The 18,268-nt window shown below is 37.8% G+C and overlaps 1 protein-coding gene across 7 annotated transcripts in view; it reads left to right on the forward strand.

Moving 5' to 3' along the window:
* The window catches only part of MBNL2 (muscleblind like splicing regulator 2), a 158,001-nt gene that overhangs the window by 96,461 nt on the left and 43,272 nt on the right, over positions 1-18,268 (forward strand). For all 7 annotated transcript variants that reach the window (XM_077158545.1, XM_077158544.1, XM_077158548.1 and 4 more), the window contains 2 exons: positions 8,137-8,301; positions 16,631-16,831. In XM_077158545.1, the coding sequence (XP_077014660.1) occupies positions 8,137-8,301; positions 16,631-16,831 (366 nt within the window). The remainder of the gene's footprint in view (positions 1-8,136; positions 8,302-16,630; positions 16,832-18,268) is intronic.

An 18,268-nucleotide genomic window follows, 5' to 3' on the forward strand; every position in this document is an offset into this window, starting at 1 on the left:
GCTTAGCACATAGAAGGGGCTCATTAGATATTTTTGAAGGGAAGAAGGGAGATGATTTGTTAGTATGGATTGAGTGCCCACTGTGTGGCTTTGAAGAGAGATACAGGAAGTAGAAAGGAGAGGCCTACCTTCCTCCAAAAGAAAAATACTAATTGCTATGATATTAATATTTCATGGAACTTCTGTTTCATCCATGCTTCTGCTCACATTTATGAACGTGGAGTTAGAAAATTCTAGACATTATGAAGTCAAACAATCACTAGACCATTTTTGTATTATGTTGATATATTATCATGGCCCACACTAACCACTGTACCTCTGTGACTCAGAAGACATTTATATTCTAGTTAAATGAAATATTCTTCAAGTGAAGCATCTGGTGCCAGGAAGTTAATTTCTGTGAATCTCTAGAGAAGTGAGGGGCTATTTTTGGCCTCCTTGATTTCTCTTAACTGGCACATTTTCTGTTCTCATATAAAGTTAACAGGATAGATAATCCTTACTAATAAAAACAGGGCTTGGCCCCTTAAATCAAATTGACACTTGGCTCTCCCTATCACATGAACACAAGTACTTCAAGAACTGAAACTGCCAATCAACCCAAATTCATTTTTTAAAAAAGTGATTTAACTATTCTTTGAAATGGCAAAAAAAAAACCCACAAAAAACTACAGACAATTGATTTACCTTGACTTCTTCCCCCACAATCTTTTAATTTTAATTTTTTAATGGTTTGCCTATTAAAACTGGTTTAAAAATTAGATCTTATTGGCACGGTAACAGCACTTGATGTAATAAGGCAGCTGTGTTAGCATAATAATATATTAATAAATGAGTCACAAATCTATTCACAAAGCACCTGTGATGGTCCTAAATTTTTTTTCCTAGCCTCCCAGGATAACAAGCTGCCCTAAATACAAATCTAGAAATTCTGAGACTCACAAGCATTTGCTACTCCTTCTCTTTCTTAAAAGATGAAAGCTCTGGCATGGTAGAAGAGTTCTGGGCACCGTCTCTATAATTCAAGTGAGGCAGTGGAGTGATACATTATATCTATATGTGCAGTTTTCTGAGAAGAAAATGCAAACTAAAGTACAGTCCCCAATATGATTTAGCCCACACCTGCACAATTTGATTCACTTTTCCTTACACATACACCCCCAGGCACACTGCTGTAAAATTCATGTGCCATGGTAAAGTTGGAGATGATGGTAACTATGTGTCAGTATTTGTGAGTTTCCCCTAGTTTGCCCATCAGGCCACACCTCCAGGTCTTTCCTTCATTTCCCATACCATTGAAGCAATGGAGAAAAGAGAACATACCCCGAAAAAGAGAAGATTGTAAATATTCCATTTTTATGTCTTTAGTAAGTACAACATTTTATGCTCACTACCAAAAGAATTATTGTGTATATAGCTGTAAAAAAAAATGAATTGTAACATAACTGGAACTAAGTAACTAATAAACAGAAAGTGCTTATTATAATTTCATACATAATATCTATGATATTGGCAATTGTTCATTTTGATTGAAGTTCTGGTTATCATTTGCCATAGCAATTCTCCCAATTGGCCGTTTCCTTCTAATACTAATGTCCATACATATTTGTATTTCATTTGCTGTATTACAGAGTTGGAACTAATAATACAAGGCACTTACGTGGTTCAATTGGTTTATCTATTTAAATTCAAAAGAACCCTAAAAGCCTAATCTGTCATTTTCGTTAGAGGAGAGCTACTTAAGTCCTAAAATTAAGCTCTAATGAAAATAGAAAGCCATTTTAATTTCCCTTTACTTTTATTTGTGCATATCTTCCATGAAATGTACTGGAAGATGAAAAAAGGTTCATAACAAATGTTAAACTCAGCCTTTGCCTAAAACCTGACTTAGACCCATAAAAGTGATGAGCCAAAATAAATGATCTCACTCAAATCAAAGCCTTTATTCTCACTTTTGAAAACCATGAGAGATTTTGAAACTGTAGGGAAACTGAGACTGTGAACATGATACAGCAGCCAGATTAGTCACATTAGAAAATATCTTCTAGACAATTTACAGGTTAAAAGGACAAAAATAGCAGTCTATTTGATTGAACTTTTCACTTTCAAGCTGTGTACACAGTGGGTGCTTAATAAGTCATCATAGACATAATTGATTTTCACCTAATTTACCACTTTTGCCTGTGCTCCTTACGTGCACGTACATAGATTTCTCACAATTCTCAGGAAACATCTGGACTGTTGCCAGCAGGCATCCCTGGTGTCACTTACTGCTATAACTGTTGGTTTATATGGCTTTCCCCTTTGACCAGACTAGGAATATTCAAGGAGAATATAGATGTGGAATAGACAATGTATAACAATTTACAGTGTTTTCCAAGCAACTTCTGCTGTTTCACAGGTTCTTGCAACCATCTGAAGGAGCTGGGATATGAGAATATGGTCACTCCCATTTGACAGATGAGAAAATTGAGGCACAGACTATTATAAATTATTTGTAATCATTCATATAAACATTGTGATGAAGCTACAGTCAGAATTCCAGGACTTTCCCACTATAATACAAAGCTGCTTCAAACTCTAGACTAGTCATGCCATGTTGATCAGCCCTGGCAAGTTTCAGCAGGGGAAATATCAAAGAAAAATAGATCTAAGGCTCTTTTGAAGAGGGAAATGACCAAAGTTGGCACTGATGGTGAGAACAAGAATAACAAAGCGTTAAAGAGCTTGGGAGACAGGTCAGACAGAAGCATACAGAGTATTTACTATGTGCCAGGAACTGTTCTAAACGCTTTATGAGAACTGACTCTTTCAGTCCGTACCCAAAGCCTATGAGGTAGCAACCGTTTTTATCCCCATTTTACGGATGTGACAACTGCGAAAATAAGTGATGAGCCAAAATAAATTATCTCACTCAAATCAAAGCCTTTTTCTAAGGCACAGAGAAGTTGCATAACTTGCCCAAGGTCCCATGGTAAGAACAGCCGAGCTGATCTTCTGCACAAGCAGTCTGGTCCCAGCGACTGTTGGTTTAAACTGCTTCCTCAGGAGATACAGAAGAGACTTGAGCAGTGTAATTCCAGGGAAAGAACATCTGTGATGACATCGGGATGTAACAGAGCTGGTCTGCTGTGTGTGGAAGGCTAGGAATCTGAGCGACCCTTCCATGGCTTTTTCATGGCCAACTCTGGGGTCAAAAGCGAGCTCCTGGACTCACGATTTCCCCGCAGGCCAATTTAAGAGCACACACCATCTGCCTTCAGACTTTAGAGTCAGCGCTCACCATTCTATAGCTTGGTGTGCTTGTTTGAAAACATCATCACGTGCTGAAAGCAGTGAGTGGCCAAGATAGAAGCAAAGAGACAGGTTGACACTCTTAATGGCAGAATTCATTCTATCAGAAGTGACCTTGGACCTCGAACTGAATTGTTCTCCCTCAAAAGGGCCTTTTCAGAGCCTACTGATCAATGACTTGGCCCACGCAAAGATCCAAATCAGATTATTTCTAAATAATACACACAGCAGAGACCTATTAACTGTTTTGAATTTTAGATCATATCAAATCCATTGCCATTGCTTTACCCATGGAAAACTGATGGGATATAGTTGTCTGGTAGCTATTCCTATGGGCAGAAACTCCTATTGTTAATTCCTTTAACAATCTCCTAATTAATCTGTTTTCTTTTCTGCTTCCATATTTTAATTGACTTTTTCAATTAGGAGCACACTAGAAAAAAAATTCTAAAAATTACTTGTTTTAAGATAAGCAATTAGAAATCTCATTTTCCAATTATGCGTTTTCTTTCTCGTACCGACCTGATTCTGAAATCTTTTCTTAGCCAAAGCTGCATTTATTCTATTCCATGCCATGAAATTTAATGGCCATGTAATTCCAATAGCTCTGATCTGTTGTTCTGCCAAGTATATATTATTATTATTTAGCATTTTTTCATCCCGTTGAGAATCAACACAGGTACTCTGTATTAGAATCTCCCATGGTTCCTTACTTTAATAAACTTAATTCAACTTGAAATTCTAAATTGATTTTAACCATCCTCCTTAATCTAAATATTCCCAGATTACTTTTGGAGGTAGAATAAACTGCACAAAACCTATCTAGACCGTATCAGAATTCTGTTGTTGTTTTTGAACAAGTATCTGCAAACAATACAAACTGTAATGAAGTTAGAAATACGAAATCTAATAATCAGGGTAAGATTTACTTGTAGCATTTAAGCCTAAATCTGATGGTGTGGGCCCATGTGACAGGCTGTAGCTCAGGCTCCTATTTTGCAGACGTATTAGGACTTTGTCTCAGAACTGTGGAATGTACTCTTCCATTTCCATGGGTGAACACCGTGCCAGGCCTTTTCCCGGGGGCTGGACTCTATTTGCCTTATCTCTCCGGAAACAGTGTCTAACCAAGAACTAAAATGGATGAAGAGCTTACAAAAATTAAAAAATAAAAATTTAAAAACCCTATCAGCCACCAAGAAGATATATTCAAGGCATTTTAGTCATTTCTTGAACTAATCAGGAGATACTATTCTTGACACTTCTGTTTTGTTTCACAATGGTATACAAAAACGCTTTAGTTTTCTGCACCCTGCCCTCTCTCGCGTTCAATTGACAACTTATTTTGATAATCCACAGTTTTTGTGCAACGAAGTGTATCCTAACAAATCTTGTGCCCTAACAAAAACTTCCTTACAAATTGTTCACTGTGTCAAATAGCTTGTTATATTTTGACAGTGCCTTTTCCTTTAGGAATTTATAATCCTAAGGGTCCCTTACTAAAATTCTGCTACCTAGAGTCTCCCAGGTTTTAGTTAGTATCCCTCATATGTACGTGGTACAACATGATTCAAAATATTAATACGAAATTTCACTATGGTTCAATGTTACCTCTTTAAATATGAGTGCTTAAAGAAATAACCTATAGAACTGAAAATAATTTTAAATATACAATGTTTGGATAAAACTAAGTAGGTTTTATCATGTTTTGAAGTGAAATTGACTCTAGAGGAAACCCAAAGAACCAATCAAAATCTGTGCTCCTGCCCTTACTGTAAACAAAATATTATATTCAAATTATTTTCTAATTTTGGTAATCATGATAGTTATTGAGTGCTTACTGTGTTCCAGGCATTTTTCTAAACTTGTGTGTATATAGCTCACTTAAGCCCACAACAGACCTAAGAGAAACATACAATAATGATTTTCATCGTACAGATGAAGAAGCAGAAGCACAAAAAATTCAAGCAGTTAGCTCAAAGTTATGTAGCTAGGAAAGGGCAGAACCAGTTGTGAGCCCTGGCAGTTTCCCTCCAGAGTTTGCATGCCTAACTGCTCCTTTATTCCTCACCAGTGTGTAGCTCCAGGTAAAATATCTTTTTCCGTTCCCAATCCCTTATATAAATGAACCCCTTATATGTTTTATTATATTTTAAATTTTGTTATGCAGCCTATTATTTAATGAAGGGTAATACTTGATTTTTATCCTCTTTGGATTTTAACTATTACTAATAAATACTTGGGGTGGTAAGGTAATTGAGGCATGCAGACCTAGATTTGAAAACCAGATCTACCACTTTCCAGTTATGTGAGCCTGGGAAATCTCTTAATCTTTCTGAGCCCATTTTTCATTTTGTAAAATAGAGATCATTACTGCAGTTGTAAGGTGAAAATTAGAAAACCGTACATAAATTGCCTGGCACATAGATGATCTATAAATATGCCCTACCTCCGTGTGTGTAAGTCAAGACCCCAGAAAATTACATTAGTTCTTATGAATACGAAGGTTCTGTCAATAAATTACTATTTGATGTTATACATCAAGTTCTATTGGCTTAAAATTGTATATATAGTTCCCCAAGAGTCCTCACTGTACTAAGACACAATAGCATTTTTAAGAAAACTTTATTTTTCTTTATGTAGCTACAAAGATTACGTTAATACACTAGATCATATTGACAACTATATGAGTGAACACAGCTTAGCCAAATTAGTAGAAAGTGTGGGCATTTCACTAATTCCACCCCCATTCTGTGGAACTCTGCTCTCCAAAGTCCCCCACCCCCCCCACCCCCCCCAATTCGACGCATCTGTAAGTTTGCGTACCTAGGCCCTAAAGGCGTTTTGTATACATGAACCTGTCTGGGCATCAACTTCCAAGTACAAGTGTTTGTGCCCAGAGAGAGTTTGGACTGAGGTGGCCAGAAAGAAACCTGAAGTGGTTTAGCCTCTATTTAAGAAAAATAGGTGGGCCACAGTGGCTCAGCAGGTAAAGTTCTCACCTCCCGTGCTGGAGACCCGGGTTCAATCCCCGGTGCCTGCCCATGCAAAAAAAAGAAAAACATCATTTGGTTTCATCCTTCCCACCCCAACTGATAGGGCAGTAGATATGTTTTGAATTCCCTGATCACGCCATCCATCAGTGATGACTGAATTGAAATGGGCATTTGATAATCCACGGCTTGGTTAGACACCTATGTCCTAGGAGCTGATCCAATCTGATTGCTTTCTTGGAAATTTTATTTTAGCAAACAAAGACTGAAACAATTATCAAGGGTGTCAAAAGGAAATAAATAAAAAATGCTTGAAGCAAGGTGGCACGGTGGTAGGGCTAGATGAACCTTGGGAAACCACAAAACCATGAGTAAAGGGAAATTAAGATTAAAAAAGACCAGATTTGCAGAGAGAAGCAGATGGAAAGGGAAAGTAATTCCTAACTGCTTTGATTTAGATTATTTTCCAGTTGCATTTCCAGTTTACCGAAATCTTCCCAACAGACGTTCCGATACTTGACCTAGAATCTCTAGGTCACTGGACCCCACAGTGATACAGACTTTTATTAGCAGAGAATGAGGGCCTATTTCTCCTGATGTCCTCGGCACCCAGCTCTGACTCCTCCCTGCAGCGGGTGATGCAATGGCTGATGGTAATAATAGTGGGACCTTAGAACGTCCCCCAGGACTGAGCACAGGACCTATGCCTGCCCTTCTCCACGGTTGTGGGGGAAGGTGCGCACTCGAGAGAAGAAGCCAGAGTTGCCAGAAGTGCAGCTGATATTAGTGGGAAACAGAGTGAGAACTCCAGATGTTTAGAATTAGGATGACTATAAACAAATTTGTTTCCACAGATCCACCAAGCTTGCCTTTTAAGATGATTTTATATCTAGTAAGCAAACAAATTTATATTCTCTTTTCTTGGATGCAAATAGACTAATTCTTTAGAGAATGATAATACTCATACTGGTTAGCATAGCTTGCTATTCTTTTTCCAGAAATTGCATAATTCACCCATACACATTATTTTCTCAATTGACAGATTTGGAAACTTGGGAATTAAGTATAAACACTAGCATTTGCAATTATCCATCAAGTCTGGTTTTACATCATTTTTATTTTCCCTTTGTCACCTTTAACGTTCAAATGTTACTTTAACCATAAGCACTCTTCACTGTGTCCTATCAAATTTGATATGCCTGTCATGGGGTTGGATTGGGGCTAAGGGGCAGCAGCTTTTGTATTCAGTTGCAAGTGATATTTCTGAGTTTATGACTGGAAATTTTACCTATACATATGTTACCGAGAAATGTTCACTCCTATACTGCCATTACCTCTTAATGACTTGAACAATTAAAGGATCGCTTCCAAGTCAGAATGCACATTTTAAAACATTCTTCTTCTTAATAAGAGTGCATATTTCACTGCAAAATTTGTCACAAAATTAATCATATTTTTGACACCACTCCAGCATGCCACAAACCCGTGTACACCAAGTTCAAAGATTCCTTTTGGTGAGTCACATTAAAGCTGTTCCTCTGGTCACCTTCCATACTGCCTAAAAGAAGGCCTGTCTTTATTCTCAGCAGTCATATTTCTTTGGAGTCTACTGCCAGTGTTTAGAATCCATAAAAAATAAAAAAACCGAACACTTTTAGGAAGCATCTTTGTTCAATAGTTTGAGGCAACCTCAACAATTTTGCAATGCTTGATGCACTCCCCATAAATGCACACGTATACATACATGCACACACTTGGAATTTGTATATATGGAGCAACTGTGAAATGGTTGACATTGGTGTTGCAAACTACTCTGAACAGTCCTAAAACCAAAACATTCATTTTACAGGGCCGTTGTTCAAGAGAAAACTGCAAGTACCTTCACCCTCCGACACATTTAAAAACTCAACTAGAAATTAATGGAAGGAACAATTTGATCCAGCAAAAAACTGCAGCAGCAATGCTTGCCCAGCAGATGCAATTTATGTTTCCAGGAACACCACTTCATCCAGTGGTGAGTACATTTTATCTAATGAAGGGCTTCATGATTAAAGTGTTGATACAGACAATGCCACATTGCTCTAAAGTGGCCTTCCTTATTTTATCACTTTGACTACAGTTCAAGCAAATAGTTTTAAGTTCAATAGATGCTAGAAAATAGTTATATATTTATTGTTTTGTTTAAATGGAAAATTTCATGAAGAAACAGTAGATAAAAATAATATCTATTTAATATCTAGAGAATTGTGCCACTCCAACTCTTTCCCCTTAGTAAAAAAAAATATATATGAACCATCCTAGAATGGAAATAGTTGCATATTTTAACTAAAAGTATGTGTTGATAATTTGTGTAAAGAAGAGGTTTGATGCCTAAAATGTATTTCACAACATAGCAAACAGATTATTTAGTTCAATGACATCGTTTTAGAGATGAGAAAGTAAAAAATCAGGGAAGTTAAATGATTTCCCCAATGTCATGCAACTAATCAGTGGTAGCTGCTGGAACTCGAACTCAGCCGTTCTGGACAGGGCGCTGTCTCCTGTAGACTCCACTTTTGAGTGTGACAGCCTTCAGAAAGAGGAACGTCAAACGGCAGGCAGTGCCAGGAGAGTGTGCCTTAGTCAATTATGCCTCCTGTCTCTCAGAGGCATGCAAAGGGTGTGGCAACTGTGACAGTGACCATAAGTTTAAATGCCCAAGGGAGTTAAGTATATGAATATGTATTGCACATCATTTTCTCTGTTTTCCTAGCGATTGAAAGTACCTTCTTAAAAGTCTGGAAATAGTTATAGGAATGAGACTCTGGAGGTAAAAGAGTGTATTTTATGTGAGTGGGTTTGATTTACATTCATGAATTATGCTCAAAAACAAGCTAATTTAAAAAAAAAAAAAAACAAAGCCAGTAATGTGAATCAATTTGTTTTTTTTGATGCATACATACATAAAGACTTAAAAATCAGTCTTTATTGTATGAAAAGTTGTATGTTCCTGAAAAGCTGCTAAATTAAAACGTATAGCTATCACTGAGTTAAATTTTCTTATTGTGTGTCTGTGAAATGGAGTAGAGTGTGTGGGAGAGATCCAAGAAGGGGGTTGGGGGGAGACAGGCAGATTGTTAGCAATTTTCCTTCCCCTCAAATTTTTCTGCTTAAGGATGGAGACACAGAATAGCCAGGTACCAGCTCTGCCCTGAGCAAAAGAAAATGTCTGGTGTATGGGGCTCCAGAGAAATAAGCTATGGTCTCTGAGGGGCAGCCAGATACATGGAAAGTGCAAAGAAAGAGGTACAGAAAATGATCCGATGAAGGAGGCAAGAAAGGCTGCCTGGAAGGTGGCCCCAGGGAAGTTTCATCCTAAAGGGAGAGTAGGAGTTAGCTTACATGAAAGGAGATAGCGTGGACAAAGCTCTGAACACGTTAAACCAAAAATAGACATTAAAGCGATTCTATTTAAACTGCAAACATGCATAATTTATGGATCTTCCTTAGTGATGCACACATATAAATTATTTTATTAAACTATCTAAATCCTAAAATAACTTTCTTATACGTGTTAATGTTTATAGAAATAAATTTAGTACCTGTAAGGCCAACATAGTAACACTGCATTATGTGTGTCATTCAGTTTTTGCTTGTTTTTTTACATGGGCAGGCACCGGGAATCGAACCCGGGTCCTCTGGCATGGCAGGCAAGCATTCTTGCCTGCTGAGCCACCGTGGCCCACCCGTGGCATTCAGTTTTAATCAGATATTTGGTATTTATTTAAATTTATGAGGATTGGTCCTGATATTCAATAATGGCAATGCTAAAATTCCATTCCTGATAGGAATTATTAAACTTTTCTTTGAAAGTTATGTTCATATATTATCTCACATACTAATTAGAAGTTGATAATCACAATTTCTTTATGAAAAAATAACATTAAATTTAAATATTATAAAAAAGGTTTTCAATTATAAAAGAAGCATTGAAATTTTAAAGTGTTGGCAAGTTTAAAACTCATCAGCAACCCTACAAACAGATTACTTCAGGTTCTCAGAAATGAATTACTGACCTAGTACAGTGTATAAGGCAGAATAATAGCCTCCAAAGATATCAAGTCCTAAAGCCTGGGATCAATAAATGTTACCTTACATGGAAAGAGGGTTTTTTCTAATGTGATCAAGTTAACGATCTTGGGATGGGAAGTTTATCCTGGATTAACTACAATCACAGGTGTTCTCATAAGAGAAAGGCGAACTAATAGTAGACACAGAAGAGAAGAAAGACAGTGCGATCACAGAGGCAGAGCTCAGAATGCTGAGGCTGTAAGCCAGGGAATGTCAGCAGCCACCCACAGCTGGAAGAGGCATGGAATGGACTCTACCCTAGAGACTCAGGAGGGAGCAGAGCCCTGTCAACATCTTTATTTTGGCTCAGTGAAATGGCTTTGGATTTTCTCCTCCAGAACTGTGAAAGAATAAATGTACATTAAGCAGAAATTGCTTAAGACAAATGAATGGATAAACAGGGAGTGGCAGGTACCACTCCATTTGTAGGTCTCCTTCTAAGTTAAAGTTTTATAAAGAGCTATGGGTATTTTTCTCACTTCCTCGTCTTCCATCTACCTCTCAACCCATTTCACTGAATTTTTTCTGATCAAAGTCACCTACAATCTCCCTATTGCCAAACTACTGGGTACTTTTTGTCTTCAGAACCCGTAGCAATATTCAACACATGTAATCAATCTCTGCTTCCTGGAAGACTCCTTCTCTCTGGCCACTCCTTCCCCCACTGTTTCCTTTGCCCATTATATTCTTTAACCAGGCTGTGACATGCTGAGGCTCCCAGAGCCAGACTTCTTTCTCTATTTACTCTCTCTCCTTTGGTTCACCCATCCCTGTGGCTGTAAATTATCTCTAGGCCAAGACTCCCAAATATATATTTCTAGTTCAAACCTCTCCCTTGAGCTGCAGGCTCATATACCCAGCTTTCTAAGCTTTTAAATATCTCATAGAAACTCAAACATGGCATATTCAGAACCAAATTTGTCATTCTATAACTTTTTATAAACCAGCAGTCTCAAACCAAAACCTAGCCAATTTCCTCCCTATTTCTCACATCCAACCCATGGGTAAATTCTGACATGTCTGACTTTAAGTTCATCTACTCTTCTACCTTCCTCCCTCCCGTGTCTGAGCAACCATCAACCTTTTACAAAATGTCTTCTAAGTATCTCTTTCCTAATCTCTCGGTTTCTACTCTCGTTCTACTCTGATATATCCAGCATATAGAAAGCAGAGAAATCTTTTTAAATCATAAATGAGATCATATTACTCCCCTACTTAAAACCCTTCAATGTTTTCCTTTTCCACTGGGGAAACATTCTGAACATACATCTAAGACTGTCAACTATGATGCCACAATGATCTGGTCTCTGCCCAAATCACAAACTCATCTTGCATCCCTCTCCTCATTAATATACATCCATTAATACCAAACCAAACCTTCAGGTGTGTGAACACACAAAACTCCTCCTTGCTTCATGCTATTGCTCTTGCAGGCATCTCCTGCTACTCTCCCCATATTAATTTTACAAATTATCCACAAGAACTCTAAATCCTCACCCTCCTTCCATCCCCATCATTCACTATCACTGAGTCCTCTTCATTTTCTGCGTGGCTATGGAAAGTAATTTGAAGTGTCTGTTCTTACACATTACGGCTTAAGTTCAATAAATGCACACAAGGTGTCCTGGCACCGTATCTGTACTGATAAAGATATATATTTTTTGGTATGCTGTTTGGCGGGGGTCACATTTCATTCTTTATCCATGTGACTATCCCCTTACTGCAGCACCATTTGCTGTATTTTTGTTTGTTTGTGTTTGCTTGGGAAGTGCATGGGCCGGGAATCGAACCCGGGTCTCCCGCATGGCAGGCAAGAATTCTACCACTGAGCTGCCCTTGCACCCCCACCCCGATAAATATTTACTAAATGAGTGAATGAATGAAAATGCAAGCTATTCTTTCCTCTTACTACTCTTCTCCCACAAATTCACTGTTTGAAAATTCCCCTTCACCTTATTTCTCCTAGCCTTTTTTCCTTCCCCCAGTTCCTGATAGGATTTAACAGTAATTCTGTTTTCGCTTCCTTTCCTGCAAATCTACCAACCCCAAACACATGCCACTCCCCGCCCCCAAAAGACAAAACCTCCATCATGTGCACTCAAGATAAAGAATGGGCGTGGGGCAGCCATTAGTAGGAGATGTAAGAGCCTGTACAGTCCAGCCCTTGGGGAGGAGGGCTTGCACTGAGTTTTCTGCCCTGCGGAGCTGCTTCTGGTAGGAAAGGAGGAAGGCTTAAGGGATGCCACTTTTTAAGTCTTTCAGTTTGAATGGCAAATACCTACCCTTTGAAGTAAAAGCCTTCTACATGTGTGAAACTCTCAGTCTTCTGTTTTAAAAAGTCAATTGACTCCATTTTAGAGCCATAAAACATCTCCAGCCACTTAGCCAACCCCCACCCGACCCCCAGCACTACCCCTTCCTTCTGAAACACTACAAAATATTGGTGGGGTGGGGGGAGGGTGGTGGTTTTTATCCTTGAACCTGCACCTACTTTCATCTGTATGATATAATGTCCTGGGAAAGTAGGGTGGAGAGTGGGAAATACTGGAAAGAAACATGGGAACTTGGAGTGAAAAACAGAGGGAAGACACAGCAACACCAGCACTTTAGAAGCAATTTTCTTTAAGAAAGCTTTCTATGGATCTTGACCTCTAGCCTCTCTAGCTTGAGGTTAGTGTTGAGAACTGAACGTGTCTCAGACGGCCTAGCAACAGCATTTCTGCAGAAACTATAGGAATGATTTTTTCCCAAGCTCTACTGACTCTGTTTCCAGGAACAGAGTCACTTGGAGGTGCTACTCTTCTCGCCTCGGCTGTCGGCTAATTCGAGCACCGGAATGCATTGTCGGCCTAGATACTACCGCAGGAATTTAATTTGAATTCGGGATCTGAGAACCACTTTTTAAGGAGACGTTCTCTACAGCTGTGCGGAACAGCCCCCTACATCCTCCCTGAAGGGCCAGGCTGGCCGTGGAGCACACTCCCACTCAGCCCTCCACCACGACTCTATCTTTAGGCTCCAAAGGCATATGGGCAACTGAGTTTTTCTTTTCTTTTCTATTTTAAGAAACTGCCAACAAAGTCTAGTGAGTGCAAAGGAATGGAAATAGCCCCAGAACAAGGAGTAAGGAGTCCTGGGTATTTTGCCTTTTCTCTGCCTCAGCTGCACTGACCTGGGGTAATCCATTTAGTGTCTCTACTCCAAATTGCTTTCACTTGAAAGAAAGCGCAGTTCGCACTGCCACATTTGCTTCCCCGGGATGTTGAGAAGATTAAAGAAGACAACATTGTGAGAATGCTTTAAAAACAGCCGGAACCTTTCACAGATGTAAAGCATTACTGTCCATAATAATAACGCATATTGCACATCTCTGAAAATTACCATAAGGGTATTTTTATACTAACCAACATCAATGAAAAACACTCTATATGAAAAAAATTAAAATATTTCATATATCTTCATAAGGCACTCAAATTATAACTTTCATTCTCACATGACAGAAAATATAATTTTTTGTCCCATTTTTTTAAAACAGAAGTGAAGATATTTGGGACAATTTAATTCAATTTTGTGCTTTTATTTATCACATCACTATGCTGATTGTATTCCTATTACAGGAATGTAATATTAGATATTTGAGGGGAGAAGAAATTTATTAATACTAATTTTACTAATTAATACTAGTTTATTAAGTCCTTAATTGGGGAGAGATAAGAGCATCTTGTTCAGCCTGACCCTTCAAGCTAAGAAGTTTTACTTCCCTTTTGCAGATGAGAAAACTTAAGCTCAGCAAGATAATTTTTTGCCTTGAACAAAAATTAGTAAGAAGAGCACTAGATTTGAATTCAGGTCTCTCTGACTCTAGAATATTTTATTTTAAATCTTTTAGATGATATTGCCTGTGTGAAGTATTACAGTCCATTATCAATAAAACATACTATAACATTCAATTTACATTGTTAAATTACATTGCTCAACCTATTTTTCAAAGCACAATTTAGATAATTAGAATAAATTCGTTAATATTCAAAAAGGGTTTTGGAAAGTAAGTTTTAAGATTCTGACAGGCTATTGACAGTCAAGATACAGCCTCTGTTTATATCACCATGTTGATTCTGCCTTTAAATGATCTTCAGGAAAGGAAGATTTGGAATTTGCTGCCCTAGAAAGTAAAAAATGGAGGTGTTAGGGAAGTTCTTTTCTCTACATGTTTACCTGATAATTAGTCTCTGTAATTAAATTACAGATCTAACTCGGGGTTTTTTAAATACATATTTTCACTTATCTATGGCAGTGGCCTCCAAACTTGGGCACACATCAGATTATCTACTAAACTTTTTCTTTTAAAATTGCAAATTTCCAAGCCTCTACCAAGACCTATCTAGTCAGAATTTGTGGTGTATCTATTTATAAAATTTCCCCCAGGCATTTCAGACATAGCTGGTCCTTGTTATCACTGATCTTTTGTAATGTATGACCTTTCAGAATTGATTTTTTTTAAAACTCCTAACATTATATAATCCTTATACCATTTAAATCGCTTGGCGTTTTTCATTCGCACTATATTACAACAGCTACAGTACTGAAACCACAAATTTCTATAATTATGACTCAAGTGAATAGATGATGGAAAACATACGCATATAAAATTCTGTAGAAAGTCCAAGAATAAAAAAATTCTGCAATCTATTTCCCATGTTGAAACCTCATGTTGCAACTTTCAGAATTTTATGCCTGAGCCATAAAGATCTGAAGGGTCCTATGGGAATGCCAGGCAACAGCCACCAAAACGATTAGACTCAACCCCCCCTTCCCACCCTCCAGCCACTTCGGTGAAGATGTTTCACCCTCTTCAAAACTCTGTGCACAATCTATCGATAATTTACTGTCTCCCACCATAACGATTTGCAAGAGAGATTTTCCTATTATTGCTATAAAGGAAACTTTTGCTTAATAAACATAGATTATTTTTCCCATATGTTAAAAAACCCATTCAGAGCCATAATTAGGCAACAAGAATGGTCCCCACAATGTATAAATAGAGAAGCAGCTTGACAGAGCCAACAGCATGGTTACATGTTAGAAAATCGCCTTAGCATGCAATTGCAAATATCTTCAAACTTGCCCTGAAATAAATAAGATTAAAAATTATCCCATAGTTAAAAAAAAAAAACACCTCATCTGAATCCAATCCAGTCTAAAATGAATGTTGAGAAAAATCTTTATTCTAGGATCTTGAATTCTCAATAGTGGTTCTTTGAAGGTAAAACAAAGTTAATTTGCTCTCTTTAACGTATATCATTTCCTTTCCAAAAGGCAGAACTTTCAGGTTCCTATTTACCTATCTTTAGATGGAACTTTTAAAAGGAACCAGCCTTCAACCCACTGGCAAATTTCTCCCTATCCTTGGACAAGGAGGACAGTGGTCAAGAAGAAGTTGAGTGAGATACCATATACTTTAATTGCTGCTACATTGCTTCGGCCTCTTAGGAAACTAAACCAACTTTCAATGGCCAGTGGAGAAACTGGGCTATTGAAAAGTTCAAGTCCTTCAGATCATTCAGAATGAGAAGGCTGAATCTAGGGATATCTGGGTTACAGAACAAAATAGTAGGTGTATCTGAAAACTGCATAGGAATTTTTGGAATATGCATTCTGGAGATAAAATATGGAAACATATCGGCAAATCTGAGCAAAATAAAATCTGAACTAAGCCCACTTTTGAGACTGTATAGACTTGGTCAACATGCAAATCAGGCTATCATCAAGGTTCTTCTTTATTCCTCTCCCCTTGGGATTCATGTAGGAGAAATCAGAGATGATGAGTCAGTATCCCTTAGGTTTCACTACCTTAGTGTCATAGAATTCAATAGTTTGGGGTGATGCGTAATTAGAGTGAAAAGTATTATTTTCTTCTCTTGAGAATGCTTCCATAGGAATACCATCTTAATCTGTTCCCTGTAATTAACTTTCTATGATGTTCTCCCATATTTTTGTATGATTGTGGGAAGGCAGGAATCTCTACTGATCTCATTTTTTTTAACAATATATTTTATTTACCTATTTCATTTTATTAAGCAAAATGAAAAAGAAAAGTCTAATGAAGTTTTACAGCTCACTGATTTATGTAACCAACACAAAGTCTTATCTACAATGAGTAAAATACACTTGCTGCTGATTTCTTAAAGTTTTATTCTAAAGAAATGTTTTCCTATGTTGTCTTCCTTTAACAGCCCACCTTTCCTGTAGGTCCCACAATAGGGACAAACACAGCTATTAGCTTTGCTCCTTACCTAGCACCTGTAACCCCTGGAGTTGGGTTAGTCCCAACAGAAATTCTACCTACCACACCTGTTATTGTTCCTGGAAGTCCACCTGTCACTGTCCCGGGCTCAACTACGACTCAGAAACTTCTCAGGACTGACAAACTGGAGGTACTTCAATTATATTTGTGGTTTGGAATGCATTTGTGGTAGCAGTGTACTTCTTTGTAAGTGAATGCTTGTGAGATATTAATTCAGTACAGCAGACAGCCATGTTGTGTGTACACACCCCCACGCAGCCCCCCCCACACACACACACGCATTTAAAACACAAGTATTCATAATTCTCGGGGTTTGAAATTAAGGCCAAATATAAAGGAAATTAGTCTGTGGGAAAAGAAGAACTTTAATACAAATGAAAATCACATGTGTAGAAACTGTGTTTAGGGTCAAAACATTTAACAACCAGTAAATAGAACACTGAATCAATCACTGTACAGGCCCTGGGGACCTCCTGCTGTGCCAAGAATTGACACTTGTTAGATCCTGCAGAAGTCTGGGGACGGGCCAGGCAGATGCCCAGCAACCAGGGCAACAGGGAACATACAGAGGTAGGAGTAGGGAGGGTGGAGCTTTGATTATTTATCAGTTGGCATGACCATATTTCAATATTCTAAGAACTAGTATAGCCACTCTAGTAAGTTCCAGAATATTAGCCCTGGTTATGTTGTTAAGCAAGCAGGGAGTGCTTATTAGAGCTTGGACAGCTTCACTTATTGATTGAGATATTTTATTTAACTTATCGGCAAAGTTCCAAAAAATTCAAGAAAACAAGTTTATGTATTTATAAAACATAACTATTAAGTTGTGAGACATGCCAGCCCTCCTGTATTTTATGGAGGAAGGTTTCTTTAATCAGAGCTAGAGAATCCATCCATTTATCTTTTCTTCTACCTCATTATGATATTTAATAGAGCATTTTATAAGGGTCTGTAAAGATTCTGATAGATTTTTTCCAAATAGCTCATTTAATTCCACTACTGTTTAAAGTTGTTAGGTGATTCTCTGATATATGTTAGGTTAAGGCATCTACTGAGCTTTATGTTGGATCGTTTGAGAATGTTCTTTCAATAAGCGTTTGTTTAAATATTTACTTTAAAAAGTTGAAGGCAATAAAATGTTGCTCTCTCTTGTCCTATAAAGGCTTCAGAATTTCAAACTGCAAATATTTTGAAAAACACATATTTTTTATTCATCTTCAATCTAGAGTATGTTGATTCCAAAAATGAAAAGAATGTGAACGGTAAACTCTTATTGTTTTGAAAAGATCTAGCCTGTACCTGTGAAAATTGAATAGACTTTTCCCAAAACGGGTAAAGCGTTTGGGGCGCCACCTGCTGGACCTACTGAGCTTCAGCGTTCAGTATGTGACTGTGGGTTAGAGAATAAATTTATCAGTGGAGTTGGGAACAAATAGTCCTTCCAAACAGGGCCGGTAGACAAAGACACATGTGAAAATGATTAACAATGACTTTAACAGAGCAGCTTTCGATTGATTTCAAACCAGGAATAAAGTCTGGTAAACTGCACTACACACAGAGACACTTG

Source organism: Tamandua tetradactyla, chromosome 4 (genome assembly GCF_023851605.1).
Source record: "Tamandua tetradactyla isolate mTamTet1 chromosome 4, mTamTet1.pri, whole genome shotgun sequence".
NCBI classification, from domain to species: Eukaryota; Metazoa; Chordata; class Mammalia; order Pilosa; family Myrmecophagidae; genus Tamandua; species Tamandua tetradactyla.